The sequence below is a fragment of the Loxodonta africana genome, chromosome 11, assembly GCF_030014295.1.
Source record: "Loxodonta africana isolate mLoxAfr1 chromosome 11, mLoxAfr1.hap2, whole genome shotgun sequence".
In the NCBI taxonomy this organism is placed as follows: Eukaryota; Metazoa; Chordata; class Mammalia; order Proboscidea; family Elephantidae; genus Loxodonta; species Loxodonta africana.
Window position 1 is genome coordinate 95905625 of NC_087352.1, and position 23424 is coordinate 95929048.

The following is a 23424-nucleotide window of genomic DNA, read 5'->3' on the forward strand; positions in this document are numbered from 1 at the left end:
ACTGCCCACTTAAAACACACAAAACCACCACTGAACAACATATCCACACGCTAACTCACTCCATACAACACACAGACACAAACTAACATCAAACAATAAAAACACAAAAACACTGTCCCTGTACCTCACACATAAAATGCCTCCCCACACAGCAAAGATGTATACACAAAGTACCCCATATATACACAAGATACCCCACTCACACTATGCATGCACACACACAAAATATCAACACAACATGCAAGTACACACATATGATCCCCACATAGGACAAACACAAACACACAACCAATACGTATGCAAACCCAATCTCAAACAACACACACACACATACCAGATTACAAGGAATCTTAGAAGCCATCACAAAAAACAGACATATACTAAGGTACAAAGATTTAAGGATGACAGGAAACTTCTCATCATAAATTATGCAAGCCAGTAGTAGGTGGAGTAACATCTTTAAGATACTGAAATTTCTTAGAAAGTTATCTAAATTTCTATACTCAGTAAAAATCCTTCAAACAGTAGGGAAATAAAGACTTTTTAAAATACACTAAAGCTGAGAAAATTCATCACGAGAAGGTTTGAGATATAAAAAATATTAAAGCCAGAAAAAGACACACGCTGGCCAGGTTGTGGGGAGACTGGAACTCTTATATACTGCTGGTGCAATTGTAAAATGGTACAACCACTATGGAAAATGGTATGGTGCTTCCTCAAAAACCTAGAAATAGAAATACCTTATGATCCATCAATCCCACTCCAAGTTATATGCCCTAGAGATCTAATGCAGTGAAAGAAATAGACATACGATACCTATGTCAACTGCAGTATTATTCACAATAGCAAAAAGATGGAAACAACCTAAGTGCCCATCAACAGGTAAATGAGCAAATGAATTTTGGTACATACATACAATGGAATACTACATAGCTATAAAGAATAATAATGAGCTCTCTAAATATAACATGGATAAATAAAGAGAATGAGCTCTCTAAATTTAACATGGATAAATAAAGAGGACATAATGCTGAGTGAAATAAGTCAATCAGAAAAGAAAAAATGTTGTACGGTCTGACTTTTGTAAAAAGACAAGAATAGGTATACATACGGAAAGCAACGTTCTTTGGTGGTTACCAGGGAAGGGAAAGGGAAAGAAGGGGAATTATTTTCTAGATAGTAAAATAAAACAAAACAAACAAACCCATTGCATTGAGTTGATCCCGACCCATAGCAACCCTATAGGACAGAGTAGAACTGCTCCATAGAGTTTCCAAGGGGCATCTGGAGGATTCAAACTGCCAACCTTTTTGGTCAGTAGCCAAACTCTTAACCACTATGCCACCAGGACACTTGTTATTGTTGGCAATGGAAAAGGCAATACCGAATATGGGCGAAGTCTGCACAAGCTGACCAAGGTAAATTATGACACTAAGAAGTACACAATAGATGATTTTCATAAATGTTATAACATACACAATTTTGGAACAGTAATAAAAAATGTGTATGGTTACACAGTTTAATATGTATGCATGTATGTGTATAAGAAGGCATATGTGAGTATAACAGTGTATATGCATAGGTGTTTATCTCTAGGCATATATATACCTATTCAATCTGTATGCTAAGCAAATAATCGGAGAAGCTGAACTATGTGAAGAACAGGACAACAAGATTGGAGGAAGACTCATTAGCAACCTGCGTTATGTAGATGACACAACCTTGCTTGATAAAAATGAAGAGGACTTTAAGAACTTACTGATGAAGATCAAAGATCATAGATAGCCTTCAGTATGGATTACACCTCAACATAAAGAAAACAAAAATCCTCACAACTGGACCAATAACCAACATCATGATAAATGGAGAAAAGACTGAGGTTGTCAAGGATTTCATTTTACTTGGACCCACAATTAACACTCAGGGAAGCAGCAGTCAAATCAAAAGACACACTGCACACTGCACTGGGCAAATCTGCTGCAAAGGACCTCTTTAAAGTGTTGAAAAGCAAAGATGTCACCTACCTTGAAGACTAAGGTATGCCTGACCCAAGCCATGGTATTTTCAATTGCATCATATGTATGCAAAAGCTGGACAAGGAATAAGGAAGACTGAGGAAGAACTGATGCCTTTGAATTGTGGTGCTGGTGAAGTATACTGAATATACCATGGACTGCCAAAAGAACAAACAAATCTGTCTTGGAAGAAGTACAACCAGAATGCTCCTTAGAAGCAAGGATGGCGAGACTGTGTCTTACATACTCTGGACACGTTGTCAGGAGGGATCAGTCCCTGGAGAAGGACATCATGCTTGGTAAAATACAGGGTCAGCAGAAAAGAGGAAAACCGACCCTCAACGAGATGGACTGACACACTGGCTGCCAACAATGGGCTCAAACATAACAACGATTGTGAACATGGTGCAGCACCGGGCAGTGTTTCGTTCTGTGGTATGCAGGGTCGCTATGAATTGGAACCGACTCAACAGCACCTAAAAACAACAACATATACACATTTGTGTGTACTGCATATTTATTCTTATCTATAATAAAGCACATCAGAGGCACAGTTATGGGTGCTACCTAGACGTGAACACCTCGCGGGATTGTTTTACTGGGTTTGAAGGCTTAGGACCATAGTGTCGTGGGAGAACTTGGTTAACTGGCAAAACATAGTTCATAAAGACAATGCTTAACATTCTAGCTTTGTGAGTAGCATCTGGGGTCTTAAAAGCTTTCGAGCAGCCATCTAAGACACAACTATTGACCTGTACTCATCTGCAACAAAAGAGAAAAAAGGAAACACACGTGGAGATCTCCAAGAAACCAGGAATCAGAAGCTGGAGACAAAAGGGCCTTTCTCCAGAGTCAACAGAGAAAAAGCCTTCACCTAGAGCCGGTACATTGAATTCAGACTTCTACTCTCCTAACTGTAAGAAAATAAATTTGTTTGTTAAAGCCATCCACTTGTAGTATTTCTGTTATAGCAGCACTAGATAACTAAGACAGAATTTGGTACCAGGAGTGGGGGGGTGCTCTAACAGATACCTAAAATGCGGAAGTGATTTTGGAATTGGCCTGTTTGTATAAAGCAGAAAATTTCCCTCTTCCCACCTCATGAACTTAAGGGCAGAGGATTCAACAGAATTAACAGGTAATACCCAAAGATAACATGCCTGAATTATGATCATCCCGCTGACTGAACTAATATCATACTTCTTTCCTCCACAAAATAAATGATCACATAAGATTAGAATTATGTTCCAGGTATCCAATATAATTCTAAGACAATGATTATAACAGTGTCTGAGTTATGAGAGAATTTTCTGGGTTCATATAATGTTCTATATCATGATAGGGGTCTGGGTTACACAGGTATATGCATTTGTCAAAAATGAGCAAATAGAGTGAGCACTTCCAGAATGACAAACCTCTGAAAATCTGTTGAAGCACAAAAATAACTGAACTGGGGTGAAAATGGTCAAAATAAACTTTTTCAAACCTCTCCAAATTAACCAAAGGCTTACAATAATCCAAGCAGCGTTTACTTAAGAAACACAATGGAATCTTGTAAGAACAGCAAGCTTTGTGGCATTTTAACTTCCCCTACCCCATTTCCCTCTCTTATCCCATTTCCCTCTCACCAACTCCATGGGACCCTTGAAAGCACATGGCTCCACAAATAGTGAACACTAGCAATCTAATAGTTATTGCAGGGGAAACAAGAGGTTTAGAATTCCCCAAAAGCCTCTCCCAAGAGAACTGTCATCATTTGCCCTGTCTGGCAATTCTCTGGGAACCTCTACTTGCAGGGTGTTTTTTTCTTTCTTTTTTTTTTTTGGCTTTAAAAACAAAACCAAAAACCCACTACCGTTGAGTTGATTGTGACTCATAGCGACCCTAGAGGACAGAGTAGAACTGCCCTGTAGAGCTTCCAAGGAGCGCCTGGGTGGATTTGAACTGCCAATCTTTTGGTTAGCAGCCGTAGCACTTAACCACTATGCCACCAGGGTTTCCTTTTTGGCTTTAAACAACAATAATATATTTTCTCACAGTTTTGAAAGTCAGAAGTCCAAATGAGGACATCAGTTTTTGGCTTGTTTTGTTATTTTATTACTGTTGTTGTTGAAAATGTACACAGTAGAACATATACCATTCAACAATTTCTACATGTATAATTCAGTGACATTGATTACATTCCTCACGTTGTGCAACCATTCTCACCCTCCTTTTCCAAACTGTTCCTCCCTCAATAATATAAACTCACTACCCCTAAAGTTTCCTATCTAATCTTTCATGTAACTGTTGTCAATTTGATCCCATATAAACAGTTCTTAAAACATCACAATGCTCAAGGCAGACATTATTTTTTACTAGTTAAGCTGAACTGTAGTTTGGTTTAAAGAAAAATTCAGAAGATATTTTTGGTTTAAGGTTTAAATATTATCTCAGGTCAAGAGTTTCCAGACTCCATAGCTCTAGAAATTATGGCTTCCATAAGAATTTGAAATTCTCTTCTGATTTTCCCCCTTTTGATCAGGATTATTCGATAGAATCTTTGATCAAAATGTTCAGTAATGGTAGCCGGGCACCATCCAGTTCTTGTCTCCTGACAAAGGAGGGAGATGTTTATGGAGGCAATTTGCCACGCATTCCATTTCCACCTCCTGTTCCTGACTCTCCTTCTTGTGTTGCTCCAGTGCCTAGAGACCAATTCTTATACTTTGGATGGCCATTTGCAAGCTTTTACGATACCAGGCACTATGCAACTAATTAGGAAGTAGAACAGAAGCACTCAACACAATATTAGGCCAATTAACTGGAATGACTCACGAAACCATGACCCTAGGTCTCCAAACCAAGGAACCAAATCCTACGAGGTGTTTGGTTGCACATAAGCAGCCTAAGCAGCTGCTCTTTTTTGTTGTTACTGTTGAAAATGTATCTTATACAATATTTGCCAATTCAACTTATTGACATCAATTACATTAATCAGCTATGCAACCATTTCCCTTAACTAATGGGAATCTTCCATCACCATAAACAGAAACTCAGTGCTCCACATGCAATCCCCTCCTTCCCCTCCCTTCTGCCCCTGCTAACCACTAATAAACTTTTCCTGTTCTTGCCTTTTTATATAAGTCAGGTTATACAATATTCATCCTTTTGTGATTGACTTATTTCACTTAGTATAATGTCTTCAAGCTCCATCTCTTTCTAGATGAGTAGTATTCCACTGTATGTATATACCACATTTTGTTTATTTAGTCATCCATTGATAAGCACTTAGGTTGTTTCCACCTCTTGGTTATCGTGAATAGTGCTGCAATGCACACTGGCATACATATGTCGGCTGGCATCACTGCTTTCAAGTCCCTTTGGTATATTCTTAGCAGTGGAATTGCAAGGTCAATGCTAGAATCTAGGTGTGAGTATATGGGTATTTACAGTAGAATTTCAACTCTTCTGTATGTTTGCATATGTTCCTAAGAAAATGATGAAGAAAACAACAGTAACACTCAGATCCAGGCTATGGAAATTCTATAAGAAAGTAGCCTGAATGCTACAAAAATGACAATGTCATAAAAGACACAAAAGTGAGGAACGACCATAGAATAAGAGACTAGAGAGATATAACAGGAAAAAAATCTGAATATAAAAAACCCAAAGAGAAAAAAACCACACCCAGTGCTGTCAAGTCGATTCTGACTCGTAGCGACCCTACAGGACAGAGTAGAACTGCCCCATAGAGTTTCCAAGAAGTGCCTGGAGGATTTGAACTGCCGACCCTTTGGTTAGCAGCTGTAGCACTTAACAAATACGCCACTAGGGTTTCCAATCTGAATATACGCATTATATTTCTATTAGACATGATCTTATCAATGATAAATTTCTTGGTTGTGAACAATGGTATTATGGTTATTTATGAGACTGTCTTTGTTCTCAGGAGATACACGGTACAGTGTTTAGGAATAAAACGTCAAGAAGCCTGCAACTTACTTTCGATTGATTCAGGAAAAGAAAGTAGGTATATGCAGGCGTACATGTGCGCACACATACCCACAGTGGCATGTGTATCTGTGTGGATACATGGGTAACAAATATGGCAACTGATGAATTTAGGTAAAGGATATATGGGTCCTAGTACTGTTCATTCAGCTTATCTGTTGTTTGAAATTTTTCAAACTAAAAACGGTGGGGAGAGGGGGTAGTTCCCAGGTGAATCAGCACTATGAACAATATTGCCAAATTAGGCACTGACCTCATCTCCCTTCACTCTCTCCTTCATATACTAAGCTCCAACCATGCTTGTCTTCTTTCCGCCCCTCAAATAAAACAAGCCTGTCGCAATTTCAGGATCTTAGCCTTTGTTGGTTTTCCTTGTACCTGGGATACTCTTTCCCCAGATCTTCCATTCCACTGCTTCCTCCTAATCATTCAGGCCTCAACTCAAACATAACCTTCTCAAAGAGGCCTTTTCACCAACCACGTTAGCTAAAGGAGATTGCCGTCACGCTCTACCATATTACTGTTTTTTCTTTGCAGTAATAATCAATAACTGAAATGCTTGTAAATGGCTTTTTTGGTGTTTACTTTTGATTCCCTCTCCTCTAGAACATAAACTACAGGCAAAGACTATCTATCAGCTGTTCTGTCCTCGTAGGGTATCCCTCCTTCTCTTCCGTAGCCTGCTTTCTATGACTGAGAAGAATCTGTTGGCATTCTTTTTTGCATTCAGAAAAGGCTAAACTGGAACCAGTAAAGCAAGTGATAATTTTTTCCAGAGAAGCAGCTGCAGCAGAAAGGAGGGTAGAGCATTTGATGGTAACAGAAACTGGAGTGGGTCAAGGGACAGTCCTGCACTGGAAGGCAGTGCAAGTACATAACAGCTATAACGATGGCTGATTGTTTACGGACACAATAGCTATGAAGCTAGACCCAAACCAGCAACAGGCAGATTTTTACCAGAAACTGAACAAACCTCCCAAACATTTGGGTTAAGTTTAAAAGTTGGTGTTGTGCTAAGACCTAGTGAAAATTCAGGGTCAGCGCTCCATTAATCCAGTTAAGATCTGAATTTATTTTAATAAAGTTAGACACTCTTAATTTCTTTCCACTCTTCCCATTGATTTATCTAATCTTTTCCTGACTTTGTCTAGTCTACGATCTAATATTTTAATCTATCGTATGCTAAACCCTATGTTTAGACTTTAAAAGACGGTGGTTTTTGCCTTCTCTGTGGCTATTTTATACATTTTTGGAAACAGCATGTGCCCGTAAAATAGTGAAAAACAATGGCTATAGAGGAATCTGAGATCAAGAACAAGAAGTAATAATGATAGTTCATATTTACTGATTTCTTACTGTATGCCAGACTCTGATCTAAGGATTTTACATGAACTAACTCATTTGGTCTTCACAAACTTTATGAGGTATTAGTCCTATTTTACAGATATAGAAGCTGAAACACAGAGAAGGGAAAGTACCTTAACCAATGTTACACAACCAGTAAGTGGCAAGGCTAGGATTCAAACCAGGCCAAATGATTCCAGAGCCCTTGTTCTAAACTCTACCACCTCTCAACACAGCACGGTAAGGCTTTACAACCCCATGAAACTTCTGAAGCAGCCAAAATTTTAGAAATGGGAAGGCAAATTAGCTAACTATAATAACTATAGTTACTGATATTGATCCTTAAACTTGGCTGATGCTCCTTGACACAGCAAAGGGCAAAACAGAATAATGAATAAACACAACTATTTAAAAAGAATGCCCACAGGTTATTTCCAAGAACGTGATATGAAAGTATATGACACATTTAAAAACATTAAAAGACTACTGCTCAGTCACCATTTTTACTAGAATTCAGCTAATTCCCCAAGGACCTAAATCTTTATATCCCTGACAGCTTTCAGCATATTTTATTTCTCCTATGACATTCACAGGATATTTTCTATAATCATATTCTGATACAAAACTTACAACTAGATTCTATTCCTTAATAGCTGTTAATGTTTTGCAACACAGAGCCCTGAAAGTAGAGCAACAGTGTGTTCCGCAGAATCTACATAGTTCTTTATACATTTTGCAAGTGGCATCAGGTGATTTCTGAAGGCAATTATGAAACCATTCTACTGTTCTAGAGGCTACATAGCTTTCATCAAACTTAAAATGGAAAAGGGGAAAAGCTCCGAAGTACTCAACATATCAAAATTAATCCCTGCAAAGCTCAGGAAATGCAAAAAGAACTGTTCAATGAAAGGGCATCATATTATGTAGCTTTACTTGTTTCTAAGTATTGATGATAAAAATTCTATAATGTATACACTTATAACATCAAACACTCCCATGTAATGTCAATCTAAAGGCATCTAAAGGTTTATCTTTATTAAAACACACAACTGCCCATAAAAAAAGCAAAAAAAAAAAAAAACAATGAATAAGGTTTTCTAACCTTTCAAAGTCACCTTGCCTTGTAAATTTTGACAATCTATACACTGCCCAGTTGTTTAGCTGTTTAGAGGTCATTCCTCTTCCATTATCTATCACTGCAATGGCAGGTTTTCCTTGTGCTTCATCAAAAAGCTACGAAAACAAAATAAGTTTATGAAGACAGGAAAAGTCAAACCAGTATGAAAAACATGAAACGTTAAGCATAATAAAGAGATTTAATGGCCTCCCTCAAACATTACTGGTGGAAATGTAAATTAACACAGCTTTCTGAAAGACTCTTCAGCTATATGTTTCAAAAGCCTTAGGATTCTACATGCTCATTAGCCTAGAAACGTCATTTCTCAGAATTTAACTTAAGGAATTAGTAAAAAAATATGCACAAAGACCTGTAAGGCTGTCCATCATCCGAGCATTGCTTACGATGGCAAAAAATACAGGAAAAATCTAAATGTTCAACAACAGAAGACTGACTACACAATTTATAATACAGCCAATAAACCGTTCTGCAGGAATGCAATACAATACTGCAATACATTAATGATTTGGAAATGTCTACAATGGACTGCTAAGGGAAAGTAGACTACAAAATGTACAATATGATCACACATACATGCAAAGATGTATGCACAGAAAAAAAGGAAGGACCCATGAAAAAATTTTACCAATGGATAAAGAGACATCAGATAATTATTTCTGCTTTTATTTTCTAATTTTTCTCAAACAAATCTACACTACTTTTATGAAAGAAAAAGTTAAACTGCTTTTGAGTATTCTTTTCTTACCAGTTTGATCTGTATTCTTCTTATGCCATTGTTACGAGAAGTAGCAGACAATGAATTGTCAATTAATTCTGCCAGAGCAAATGCTGGAAGAGAATGAAAAATGTTATTGCTTAACTTTTCCCTTCCAAATACTTCATATAAAAGTTCAAAGTAGAAGAAACGCTCAACTACCTTAAGCCATCACTTTTATTTTCCAAAGAGCTAGAATTAAAGTATTATCCTGATCCTAACGATAAAACAAACATTTAACAAAAAAACCAAACCCGTTGCTGTTGAGTCGATTCCAACTCATAGCGACCATACAGGACAGAGTAGAACTGCCCCATAGAGTTTCCCAGGAGCACCTGGTGGATTCGAACTGCCAACCTTTTGGTTAGCAGCCGTAGCACTTAACCACTACATCACCAGGATTTCCATCCTAATGATACAATACTTAATAAAGGTTATCATCGCCAATCACCACCAGCATAAAAAAGCAGTCATCAAGCACTACTTGTATGGCTATATACGGCAAGAGTCAGCCAGCCATGATTCCTGGCTTCAAGGAGTTTACAACTAAAGACAGACATACAGACACAGGAGATAAACAGAAGGCCATAACAATCAAATCAAGTAGTGGTCTGTGGTATGAAATTATATCATGCAGAAGTCAAAACTGGGCACATTTAGAAGTATGGGGCATATAAGAAGCAATTCTAAAAGTGTCTCTTAAAAGCTAACTTAGATATAGAATTCTTATGACTAACAGAAACCCGTCAGACAGCTGAACGCATCTGCTTCACTGACAGAACTGCTACTGATTCCCCACCACGCAACCAAGCTGACATTGTTTCTCACTGGCTCCGCACTAACCAATGCTCTCCTTTCTTCAAGCTCGCTATTCAAATTATTTCCTGCTTTTATTCCCTTAGCTGAAAAGAAAGGGTAACATGCCAAATTTATGTCACTTACTTCTACTGAAGCTTAACCCAACTAAAGCTGTAATTATTCTGCAAGGTAGCACTCCGGCAGAGTGCACTCACCTTTAGCACTTAAGGGTGGTGATATCAGTTTTGTTAAACTAGTGAGAAGGGAGCTATAACAAATCAGATATGTACAAGGATCTGGCTAAGGGTAATACTCTAGAAAATGGAGAAGGGACATAGTAGGAAATGGGAGGAAAAGAGACTTAAGTGAAACATAGAAGCAAGATTTGAATAGAACTTAATATCTGATTAGATTAAAAAAAGGAGATACCCTTCAGCCAAAGACTAGACAGGTCTATAAAACAAACAATAACATAGTTGAGTGAGGAACATGCTTCTTAGTTCAAAAGGGCAACTCCTGCCCAGAAGCAATGATGACAAGGCAGGGACAGGAAACATGGATGGGTGGAAAAGAGGAATTAGGGTGTGGAAGGGAGGAGTGTTTTGACACACTGCAGGGACTGCAACCCATGTCACAAAACAATTTGTGTATAAATTGCTGAATGAGAAAAAAAAAGAAAAGAGAAAAAAAAGTCAAACATGGTTTTAAATTTTTGCCTTCAGGATGCTGAGTAAATGTTAATATTTCCCATCAAGGGAAAATTTATAGGGGAGGAAACAAAAATTCAGTTTTAGATACTGTGCCCTATCAAGCTGAATGAGCAGAGGCACTTCCTAGGAAGACAGCAGATTCCATGCTTAATTTAAATAATAAAGACAGCCAGAGATAAAGATTTGTGCTTCAGTGGCATAGATATAATAGTTCAGGCTTGAATCAGCTCACTAAGAGAAAAGCACAAAAAGAAATGATCAGTATGAGCTGACAAAACATCCACCAGGCAGATGGTCAAGAAGAATCAGAAGCAACACCGAAGGCAAAAAAAAACAGAGGTAAAGAAAGATCAAGAATGTAGAGTCAAGTCACAGAAATCATGCCAAGAGTATAAACAGTGATTACCTTATTCATATAATGACAGTGGGAATGAAAACCGGTATGACCAATCTGGAAGGTAATTAAACAGCCTATATCAAAAGTCTTAGATACAAATATATCCTCTGTCTCCACAACTGCACACTTAGAAATTTATCTCCAAAGAAAGAGTAAAATTAATCCAATATTCAAACATTTAAGAACCTATGATGTGCCAGGCATTGTTCTAGAAACTAGGCAACACAGACAAAAATTCTGTTTTTGTGCACTTAATATTCTAGCGGAGGAAGACAAGAAATTATGTATAATCATAATAAATGAGTAAATTCTACAATGCCTGAGAACAATATATGCTATGGAGAAGAACAGCAGGGAAAAGGGATCAAACTGCAGGTAGGGCATAGGGGGCATAGAGTTGCAATTTTAAATAAGGTGATCAAGGTAAGCTTTGTTGAGAAGGTATAAGATAAAAAAGACCTGAATGAGGTGAGGGAATGAGACAAGGGGCTATCTGCCGGAAGAGCATTCCAGCAGGGGGTCTGAAGCTAAGACTATGACTGGCAAGTTGGAGGAATAGCAAGGAGGCCAGTGTGGCAGTGTGGTCAGGGAGGTACAAAGCAGGATTGCTAAGGCCTTTTAGGTACTTATAAAGACTTTGGCAAAAGTGAAAATGGGAGTCATAGATGTTTTCAACAGAGGACTGACACAATCTACTTATCAGTCCCTATGCAGGCAGGGATGGAGAGAAAGAGACCAGTCAAGAGGCCACTGTATAATCCAGGTAAGATATGATAGCACCTCAGACCAAGTCGCAGCAATGGAGGCTGTGAGAAATGGTCATTTCTAGATGAACACTTAAGATAGTGTTAATAGGATTTCCTGACAAACTGAATGTGAGGCATGAGACAAAGAAGAATCAATTTGGCCTGAGCAATTGGAAGGATGAAGTGATCATCTGAGATGAGGAAAACCATGAGCAGTATAGGACTGAGTAAAGAGATCAGGGTTCCTGTTTTATACACAGTGAAGATCCCACATGGGCAGCTGGGTAGACAAAATTGGAATTCAGGAGAGAAGTCTGGCACTATTTTCAATATTTAATTTAAAATGACTGTTTCTCACCATCTCCACTTGTGAGTCACTGTGACAAAGGTGGTATTTAAAGCTATGAGAATGAATGGGACCACCAAGTGAAGAAGTGAGAGAGAAGACGAAGTACCAACGGTTAAGCCATGAGGCATTTCAACATTAACAAGGTGGTATAAGAGGGACGAGGGCAGCCAGCGAGATAGGAGGAAAATCAAGAGAGTGCGTCTCTCAAAAGCCAAGTGAAGAAAGTGTATCAAAGAGGAAGAAGTGTCAAAGGATGCCATAATTGAATGAGAACTGAAAATTGATCACTGGAGTTAGTCACTGGTGACCCTGCAAAAAGTAAGTATAGTACAGTGGTTGGGAAACACCACGTCCAAGTGAGCAGGATAGAACAGGAGGAGGAGAGGCACTCCAGAGAGTGAACACAGAAAGTTCTTCTGAGTTTTGCTGTAAAAGGAAGCAAAACGATTGGACAGACTGTTGGGGTAAGTGATAAGATTTTTAAGATGGGAGAAACACGAGCTTGGTTGTACAAAGAGAACAATGTAGGAAGTAATAAACGCACTATTAAGAGTTCAAGCTTTGAACTCACACTGCTAGGGTTCAAATCCTGCCCCACTGCTTATTAGCAGTGTGTCCTTTGGCAAGCTACTTAAAATCTCTTAGCATCAGTTTCTTCTGCAAAATAGAGTTAATTACATTACCTACCAAACAGGATTAAGGATTAAGTGAAGTAACGTGTACAGGGCACTTGGTACAGTGCCAGGCACTGCAGCTGACAGCAGTAAAAGCAGTAGTAATAGTTAAGGAAAGAACGTGCACGAAAATTTAATCACAAAAATATTCAGTCATTTGTAACAATAAAATCACTGAAAACAACCTTAATGTCTGCTATGGATTGAATTACATCCTCCCAAAATATGTGTTATAAATCCTAACCTCTAGCCTATGGTTATAATCCCATTTCCGAATGGGTTGTCTTTGTCATGTTGATGAGGCAGAATTAGTGTAGACTGTAACTTTTGAGATATAAAAGAGATTAAACAAGCCAGCAGAGGAAAGATGGGGCAAGACAGATGACAACATCTAATAATAGGAGACAACTGTTCAAATAAATTGTTACCTAAATACAACTGAAAACATATATTGACATAGAAAGATGTTCCTTTTATTTTTAAGCTAAAAAAAAGGGTAAAAAAGTATGCACAGAATAAAACCATCTAAAGAAAAAAAACAATACGAAAAGGTCTGAAGGGTAAACACTGAAGCGTCTGTGGTGGTTACCGCATTTTAATGCAAACACACACCTTCTGTATTTGTTTGCCAACCAAGCCCTCTCCTCTCTCAAGGTATTTTTATAAGCACCGCTATGCCAATACATTTTTTTATGTATTAGCATAGTATGCTTATGAAAATATCTTGTTGGGGGACGGCGTTATTTGCATAAAAATACAGTATAACTGGGTGGTAGAGATGCAAATGTTCGTTATGTTCTTTTTGCATGTCTATGCTTCCTAAAATTTCCCACAAACGATTACAATGATAAGAAATATTTCTAATAAGAACGTTTATAGTGAACATCTAAGCAGTATTAAACATTTTGGCAAGGTCCAGAGAGGGAAGAGTGAGTGGGTAAACTGACTAATTTGTAAAGATCTAGCAAACAGTCCAGTGACAAGTAGTAAAGGTGGAACGAAATGACAAAGAAATGGAGACAAGAACACTACTTACTTGTGCAGTTCAGCTATATAAGTACACAAGGTAAAGCAAATATTTTCTCAATTTGGGAGAGGTTTATAGGACGCCAAGAAGAACAAATCAGGAAAGGGGCGTATACGGGAGATGAAAAGACATGTAGGCATGAGACCCTCATGAGGTGTAAAAGAATGAATTCTAGTACTAGGCTAGCTTTAAAAAACAGGTATCTTTACTTTGAAGTAAAATGACTTAAGTAGAAAAAGAAATACATAGTGATGAAGAGGTTGGGGTACGAAAGCTTGCAATGAGTGGACACTGTCTTCTCATAAAGTAGAATGAGAGAATTTATGAAAACTGAAAGAATGGGACAAGAAACTAAGGGATAAAGAAGAGTAATAGTTCACCAAAATTAGTATGGATGGAATACTTACGCAAAGGATTTTGTCCTTCACTTGCATAATATTCATACATGCCACTTTTAACCAGTGTGTCATAGTGAGGTAGGAAGTCAATTCGTTCTTTTGTAGCTGACAGTAGTAACTGATTGACTGACTGCAACAAGTAGAGAGTGACTCCGTCTTTAACAGTTTCATCTGCAATCAAGAGGTAAAATCCTAAGTGCTAGGCTAACACCAGAAACTCAATGAACTTACAATTTTGCAAACTGTACCTATGAATTATTTTTAAAGATGGCATAGGCAAATCTCAAAACAATGGAGCTATCTACAAATTCAGTTGTGTTTTGCTAAGGGTACCATGGAATGGGCCCAAACACATCCATTTATGTGAAATACTCAATTCTTATTAAGTTAAACTATCACAACAGATCAGATGAAAATTTGGATTAGAGTGGTATTAACATGAATAGAGAAGGCTGGTTAAATTCAAAAGAAATGAGGCATGAAAACATGACAGGTCTTTGTAACTAATTAGATTTTTTAAAAATTAAAAAAAAAAAGATAATGAAAGAATCCAAGTAGGTGTGGAGAATTAGTTTTTTAAGGACCTAAACAAAGGATCTGTGCGAGGTGTTGGGCAAGGTCTCATCTTCTGTAGCCACAGCTGTTATCAACTATTTTCCCATCATCTTGCTTCAAATACATGACCTTTGAGCAAACTGTACACATATAGTCAGTTTCTTCCTCCATTCCAACAATCATTAATAGTTTTAATATACATGTGTGTAATAAAATAGTTACCGCTCTATCATGCACATATTAAATATAAAAGCATGAACTTAACACTGTTTACTTACCAAAATTATCACAGGTAATTTCTTTCCTACTTGTTGTTGTAATAACAAATTTCTCTTCAGGTGAAATGCCAAGAGTCTATCCAAAATAAGACAAATAAAATCAATTATTATACAAAAGAGATAAATGAACTAATGAAATTTACAAGAATATAGAACTACTGATAATATATTATCATCTTACTAGGTCTGTCTAGAAAATATAAGACTCAGTATTTTAAAAAATTTTTCCCTTGCATAATTAACATAGCACAATCTATCTAATTTTTTTTTTGCTACTATATGCCACTTAAGAACACTAGTGATCAGGTGGTTTTAACAATCATCAGAGGAGCCCTGGTGGTGCAATGGTTAAGTATTCAGCTACTAACCAAAAGGCTGGCAATTCAAACCCATGCAACAGCTCCAGAGGCGACCTGGGGATCTGCTCCCAAATGATTACAGGCTACACAACCATATGGGGCAGTTCCATACTGTCACATAGGGTCATTCTGAGTCAGGATTGACTTGATGGCAACTAACAATACTACATTCATCAGTAGGGTCCACCCAGACAAAGGGCATATTATTTCATGTCAATATAGACATACTCAACTTTTCTGGAGCACAGCATTAATGTAACATTTATTGTTTATACAGATTAAATATTTAAATACATAAAAATAAAACAAAAATACTAGAAAAAATGGGTTAATATTTTATATCATTGAGAATAGCTCTGGTATACAGAGTATTTGGAAAATAAGCATATTTTAAAGAATCTTTATATTTATTATAATCCCTTCCAAAAAAGTAATTTTAAAAAGTTAAGGCAAATTATATATTGCAGGGCAAACTGCAACAAGAGACAAAGGGTTATTATCCTTAATAGACAAAAAACCCTCATAAATCAGTAAGATTAAGATCACCAAAGATGAGCAGAAAGGACATGAACAATCAACAAAAGGAGAAAATACAACTGACCAATAAATACATGAAAAAAAATGTGAAAACTAAGGTCCCCGAGTGGCAAATGATTTGTGCTCTGCTAGTAACCAAAAGGTTGGTGGTCTGAAACCACCCAGCTGCAATGAGCAAGAAAAAGACCTGGTGATCTTATTCTGTAAAGATTAACCCATTGCTATCAAATTGATTTCGACTCATAGCAACCCTACAGGGCAGAGGAGAACTGCCTCTTAGGGTTTCTGAGGCTGTAATCTTTATAGGAGCAGACTGCCACATCTTTCTCCCATAGAGTGGCTAGTGGGTTTGAACCATCAACACTTCAATTGGCAGACAAGCACTTAACCACTGCGCTGCCAGGGATCCTTCCGTAAAGACTAAAACCAAGAAAACCCTATAGAGTTCTACTCTGTAACATATGGGGTCTCCTAAGTCACTAAAGAACAACAGAAAAATCAACAAGACAGCAGGGGTTCACTAATTAAAAAAAAAAAAAAAGTGAACTCTCACGATCTCATGACTAACCAAAAAACTGAGAATCAGTAGAATGAGTTAACGTTTTCATTTAAAGCTTATATATCTTTAAAAATTTAAAAAAATACAGGCTCTTTCTAAAATGAAACAATGTCAGAGGCATAAACAGTTAAGAAGAAAGGCTGACTTCTGCTTCAGGTAATGATAGTATAGGTAATCTAGACCAACCTCACCAGAGACAACTAAAAAACCTAGCCTAATAACATGCTAATCTTGAATGACACTAAAAATCCTTATTGGTCACTAGGGGAACTAAGTTGATGACCAACTGCTTACCCTTAACACCAACAAACGAAAGGGGATGAATACAGCATTTATCCTGTTTCTTTTGTACCCATGGCATTTTAAGTGTAACCAAGTAGCTCTAGTTGACAATGCAAGGTTCATCAATAAATGAACAACCAGATCAAAACCTTATTATGGCGACAAGAGACAGAAAGGGCCACATAAACCAGAGACTACATCAGCCTGAGACCAGAAGAACTAGATGGTATCCAGCTACAACCAATGACTGCCCTGACAGATAACACAACAGAGAACCCCTGAGGGAGCAGGAGAACAGTGGGATGCAGACCCCAAATCCTCGTTAAAAAGACCAGACTTAATGGTGTGACTGAGACTAGAAGGATCCTGGTGGTCATGGTCCCCAAACCTTCTGTTGGCCCGGGACAGGAACCATTCCCGAAGACAACTCATCAGACATGGAAGGGACTGGGCAATGGGTTGGAGAGAGATGCTGATGAAGAGTGAGCTACTTGTTCCAGAAGGACACTTCAGACTGTGTTGGCATCTCCTGTCTGGAGGGGAGATAGGAGGGTAGAGAGGGTTAGAAACCGGCAAAATTGTTACGAAAGGAGAGACAGGAAGGAGGGAGCGGGCTGACTTATTAGGGGGAAAGTAAGTGGGAGTATGGAGTAAGGTGCATATAAGCTTATATGTGACAGACTGACTTGATTTGTAAACTTTCACTTAGAGCACAATAAAAATTATTAAAAACAAAAAACAAAGTACATGAGACAAAGTCTCACCATTCCAGCTTCTAAGAAGCATTCTGATTGTACTTCTTCCAAGACAGATTTGTTTACCTGTGTTTTCTTGACTATGCAAAGGCATTCCGTTGTGTGGATCATAACAAAAATACGGATAACAGTGCGAAGAAGGGAAATTCCAGAACACTAAATTGTGCTCATGAGGAATCTCTACATAGACTAAGAGACAGTTGTTCAAACAGAACGGGGGATACTGCGTGGTTTCAAGTCAGGAAAGGTGTGCATCAGGGTTGTATCCTTTCACCATACTCATTCAATCTGTATGCCAAGCAAAAAATCCAAGCTGGACTATAAGAAGAACTCGGCATCAAGATTGGAGGAAGACGCATTAACAACCTGCAATACACAGATGACACAGCCTTGCTTGCTGAAAGTGAAGAAGACTTGAAGCACTTACTGGTGAAGATCAAAGACTACAGCCTTCACTGTAGATTGCACCTTAGCATAAAGAAAACAAAAATCCTAAAAAAAAATCCTCACAACTGGACCAACTAGCAACATCATGACAAATGGAGAACATATTGAAGTTGTCAAGGATTTCATTTTACATGGATATGCAATTAACGCCCATGGAGGCAGCAGTCAAGAGATCAAACAACGAATTGCACTGGGCAAATGTGCTGCAAAAGACCTCTTTAAAATATTAAAAGGAAAAGATGTCACTCTGAGGACTAAGGTGCGCCTGACCTAAGCCATGGTATTTTCAATCACCTCATATGTATGTGAAAGTTGGACAACGAATAAGGAAGACCAAAGAAGAACTGATGCTTCTGAATTATGGTGTTGGCGAAGAATGCTGAATACAACATGGACTGCCAGAAGCATGAACAAATCTGTCTTGGAAGCCATACAGCCAGAATGCTCCTCAGAAGCAAGGATGGCAAGGCTTCACCTCACATACTTTGGACATGTTATCAGGAGGGACTAGTCCCTGGAGAAGGACATCAGGCTTGGTAAAGTAGAGGGGCAGTAAAAGAGGAAGACCCTGAACGAGAAAGACTGACCCAGTGGATGCAACAATGGGCTCAAACATTTGACGACTGTGAGGATGGTTCTAGACCAGGCAGTGTTTTGTTCTGTTGTATGCAGGGTTGTTACGCGTCAGAACCAATTCAGTGGCAGCTAAGAACAACAACACTGGTTAACACAACTTGCGCTACTCAAAATAACATACACCCTTATCTTGCACTGAAAGACAAGATAAGATCCAATTTATCACTCTAGATTTATAAGAAATCTATGGAGAAATTTTTCTAAAATCTTAATGTCAGGAAAACTTTGCTTCTCCTAGCAGTTGGTATATTTTTATTTTACGGATATTGTGAATTTTATATCAGTTCTATTTACTTCTTTGTTTTGACCACCAGGAAACTCAAAGCTGATTTCATGGCTCAGCATTGGTAGCAATCTTATTATCAAATGCACTTCCATCAATGGGTTGGAGAGAGACACTGGTGAGGAGTGAGCTTCTTGGATTAGGTGTACACTTGAGACTATGCTGGCATCTACTGCCTGGAGGCAAGATGAGAGGGTAGAGGGGGTTAGAAGCTGGCGAACGGGACATGAAAAGACAGAGTGTCTCATTAGGGGTAAAGCAATTGGGAGCATGTAGCAAGGTGTATATAAGTTTTTGTGTGAGAGGCTAACTTGTAAACTTCCACTTAAAGCACAATAAAAATTAAAAAAAAAATACACTTCCATTTATTAACTTTATTTAGGTTCCACATTACCAGTCTACATCTGTCTCCCTCTACTTTTTTTACTTTTCATCTATTGGTATTTTTAACATACTATGCCCATATAAGCAAAGTCCCTAGGTGATGTAAACTGTTATAACATGCTCAGCTGCTAACCAAAAGGTTGGAGGCTCAAGTCCACCCAGAGGCAATGATCTCAAAAGAGGGGTCTAGCGATCTACTTCTGAAAAATCAGCCACTGAAAACCTACGGAGCATACTTCTCCTATGACACACACTGGGTTACCATGAGTTGGAATGGACTCCACGCCAACAGATTTAACTGGTTGTCTTAGTTTCTTCGTGATGCTATAACAGAAATACCACAAGTGGGTAGCTTTAACAAACATAAATTTATGTTCTCACAGTTTAGGAGGTTAGAAGTCTGTATTCAGGGATCTGGCTCTACAGGGAAGCCCTCTCTCTCTGTAGGCCCTGGGAGAAGTCCTTGTCTCTTTTCAGCTTCGGTTCTTCAGTTCCTTGGCAATCTTCATGTGGCATATATCTTCCCCTCCGTTTGTGTTTTCTTGCTTCTGTGCCTGAACTCCTTTTTTTTTTTTAATATATAATTTTTATTGAGCTTCAAGTGAATGTTTACAAATCAAGTCAGTCTGTCACATGTAAGTTTATATACACCTTACTCCATACTTCCACTTTCTCTCCCCCTAATGAGTCAGCCCTTCCAGTCTCTCCTTTCGTGACAATTTTGCCAGCTTCCAACCTTCTCTACCCTCCCATCCCCCCTCCAGACAGGAGATGCCAACACAGTCTCAAGTGTCCATCTGATACAAATAGCTCACTCTTCAACAGCATCTCTCTCCTACCCACTGTCCAGTCCCTTCCATGTCTGATGAGTTGTCTTCGGGGATGGTTCCTGTCCTGGGCCAACAGAAGGATTGGGGACCGTGACCGCTAGGATTCCTCTAGTCTCAGTCAGACCATTAAGTATGGTCTTTTTATGAGAATTTGGGGTCTGCATCCCACTATTCTCCTGCTCCCTCAGGGGTTCTCTGTTGTGCTCCTTGTCAGGGCAGTCATCAGTTGTGGCCGGGCACCAACTAGTTCTTCTGGTCTCAGGATGATGTAGGTCTCTGGTTCATGTGGCCCTTTCTGTCTCTTGGGCTCATAGTTATCATGTGACCTTGGTGTTCTTTATTCTCCTTTGATCCAGGTGGGTTGAGACCAATTGATGCATCTGAGATGGCCGCTTGTTAGCATTTAAGACCCCAGACGCCACATTTCAAAGTGGGATGCAGAATGTTTTCATAATAGAATTATTTTGCCAATTGACTTAGATGTCCCCTTAAACCATGGTCCCCAAAACCCCGCCCTTGCTCCGCTGACCTTTGAAGCATTCAGTTTATCCCGGAAATGTCTTTGCTTTTGGTTCAGTCCAGTTGAGCTGACCTTCCGTGTATTGAGTATTGTCCTTCCCTTCACCTAATGAACTCCTCCTTTTATATCTCAAAAGTGACAGGCTTAAAACACACTCTATACTGATCTGGCCTCATTAACATAATAAAGAAAACCCTCTTCCCAGATAGGATTATATTCACACATACAGTGGTTAGAGGAGCCTTGGCAGCACAGTGGTGAAGCGTTCTGCTGCGAACCAAAAGGTCTTCGGTTCAAACCCACCTTCCACTTCATGGGAGAAAGATGTGACAGTCTGCTTCCATAATGATTACAGCCTTGGAAACCCTGTGAGACGGTTCTACTCTGTCCTATAAGGTTGCTATGAGTCTGAATCAACTCAAAGGTGGTGGACATGGTTTTCCGGTTTGTAGTGATTAGGATTTACAACATGTATTTTTAGGGGACACAATTCAATCTATAACACTGATTTACCCGTATTAGCTACCCTAATTTTTTTTTTCTGTAAAAAGCAAGAGATTGTAAATCTTCATCTAAAGTACAAAAAAAAAAAAAGCAAGAGATTGTTTTGTTTATTGAAACAGCTATAAAATGACTACTAGATAAGGTTCCTGCCCTCAACAGGCTCACAGTTAATTTTTAAAAAGTACAATCATATAAACACGATGCAGCAATGCCATCTTGGAGCACAGCCATCAATAACCCCGGACAGGGAGTACAGGAAGGCAATTTCACAGAGCTCCCAACAAGAGACAGAGCACCCAGTAACCAGACAAACATGCTTTCTCACCCCTCAACTCTCTTGCCCCATACACCACCTCCAAAGCTTCTGTCAGGCAACGCCAAGTCACCTTGTCTAGAGAGACTTGAGCCCACCGCCATTCCAGGTCCTCCCCATCCCCACCCTCCTCACCAGCTGGCTCCTACTCTGTGATTTTTATTTTTATTCCTTTTCTTTCTGTCTTGCACCTAGCCCCGTACCATACCTCTATCCCTTTTTGCCAACCTTTGCCACACCTCCCTGGCTAAAGTGATGCTGGCCCACCACAAGCCTCGGTCTGCCCCAGCCCCACCTGCCACCTCCTGCTACACCATTTTATCTCCCTTTCTTCTTTCTCTTTCTCCTTCTCACCTAGCCCATACATCACCTCTACTCCTTTCTGCCAAGCTATGACGCACCACCTTGGAAAAAGAGATGCTGGCCTGACACCAGCCCATGTCTGCCCCACCCCACCTACTGGCTTCTGCCACATCATTTTTTTCCCCACTTTCTCCCTTTACTTTCTCCCTCCCACCTAGCCCCGTATGCCACCTCTCCCTATTCCTGCCAGTCCCACCACAGATAAAGAACCACAGGCCTGCTGCCAGCAGGTTTCCCTGCTTCCACCTGCCTCACCATTACATTTTTTTCCCATCTTCTCCTTTTCCTTATCTCCGCCTTTTCCTTCTCACTTCCACCTAGTCCCGTACCCTACCTCCATCCATTCCTGCCAGGCCATACCAAGCAACCTAGGCTGGAGAGGCACCACCCTGGGTCTGCCCCACAAGCACCTGATGGATCCCTCTGTGGCATTTTTTTTTCCCCTCTTTCTATTTTTTCTTTCTCCCTCCCACCTAGCCCTGGATGCCACCTCTACCCCTTCCCATCAAGCCTCACCACACCACCACGGGTAGAGAGCTACCCGCCTGCCATCACCCTGGGTCCCATCTACCCTCACCTGCCACACCATTTTTTTGTTTTAATTTTTTTTCTTTCCCTCCCACCTAGCCCCATAAGCCACCTCTCCCCCTTCCCACCAAGTCTTGCCGCACCGCCATGGCTAGGGAGTCACCAGCCCACTGCTTTTTACCTCCCACCTAGCCCCATATGCCACTCTCCCTCTTCTCGCCATCCACCAGTTCCAACCTACCCCAAATGCTGGCCACCCCCTCTTTTTTTTCTACCTCTTTTCTTTGTTCCTACCCTCCTAGCCCCGTACCACAACCTCCTTACCCACCAGACTACACCGTGCTGCCACAGCTAGAGCACCCCCAGCTCAGGCCCACCACCACATCAGGCCCGCACTGCCATGCCCCTTCCACCAACTGACCAGGTGCCGAATGGAGGGAAGTGAGTCTATGCCACTCCCCTTCTGCAGTGGTTAAGACTGTGTGTCAGCTTGGCTGGGCCATGATTCTCAGTGTTTATATGTGATCACTCCCATGACTGAAACTGCTGTAAGTAGCCAATCAGTTGAAAGGGAGTTTCCTTGGAGGTGTGGCCTGTATCCAAATATAAGCGGATGTTCTGGCTTTTTTGCTCACTCCAGATTCTGCAGCTGCCTCCTGTTCGTCTGACCTCTGGCTCTTGGGACTTGAGTTACCAGCTTATCTGCAGACCTTGGGAATCCTTGATCTTCAAAGCCTGAGAATGGGAGCCCTGCTCCCTGGCCTGAGGATCCTGGCTTTGCCAGCCCCTGCGGCTATGTTCCAGCCTCTACAATTGTGTGACCTGTTTCCTTGATATAAATCTCTCTCTACATATATTTCAGTGCATATGAGCAATTGATAGTCTGTTCCACAGTCAGTCCCTGGCCTGGTTCTGACTGATGATATTGAGCTTTTCCATGGTCTCTTT

General features: G+C 39.6%; 1 protein-coding gene across 3 annotated transcripts in view; it reads right to left on the reverse strand.

The window, feature by feature from the left end:
* SMCHD1 (structural maintenance of chromosomes flexible hinge domain containing 1) overlaps positions 1–23424 on the reverse strand; it is a 190011-nt gene that overhangs the window by 131497 nt on the left and 35090 nt on the right. For 2 of the 3 annotated variants that reach the window (XM_064294699.1, XM_064294697.1), the window contains exons 2-5: positions 15177–15252; positions 14353–14514; positions 9236–9318; positions 8455–8585 (exon numbers count right to left, since the gene is read on the reverse strand). In XM_064294699.1, the coding sequence (XP_064150769.1) occupies positions 8455–8585; positions 9236–9318; positions 14353–14514; positions 15177–15252 (452 nt within the window). Of the gene's footprint in view, positions 1–8454; positions 8586–9235; positions 9319–14352; positions 14515–15176; positions 15253–17301; positions 17447–23424 lie in introns of all 3 variants that reach the window. The other variant, XM_064294698.1, reaches the window with a different exon arrangement.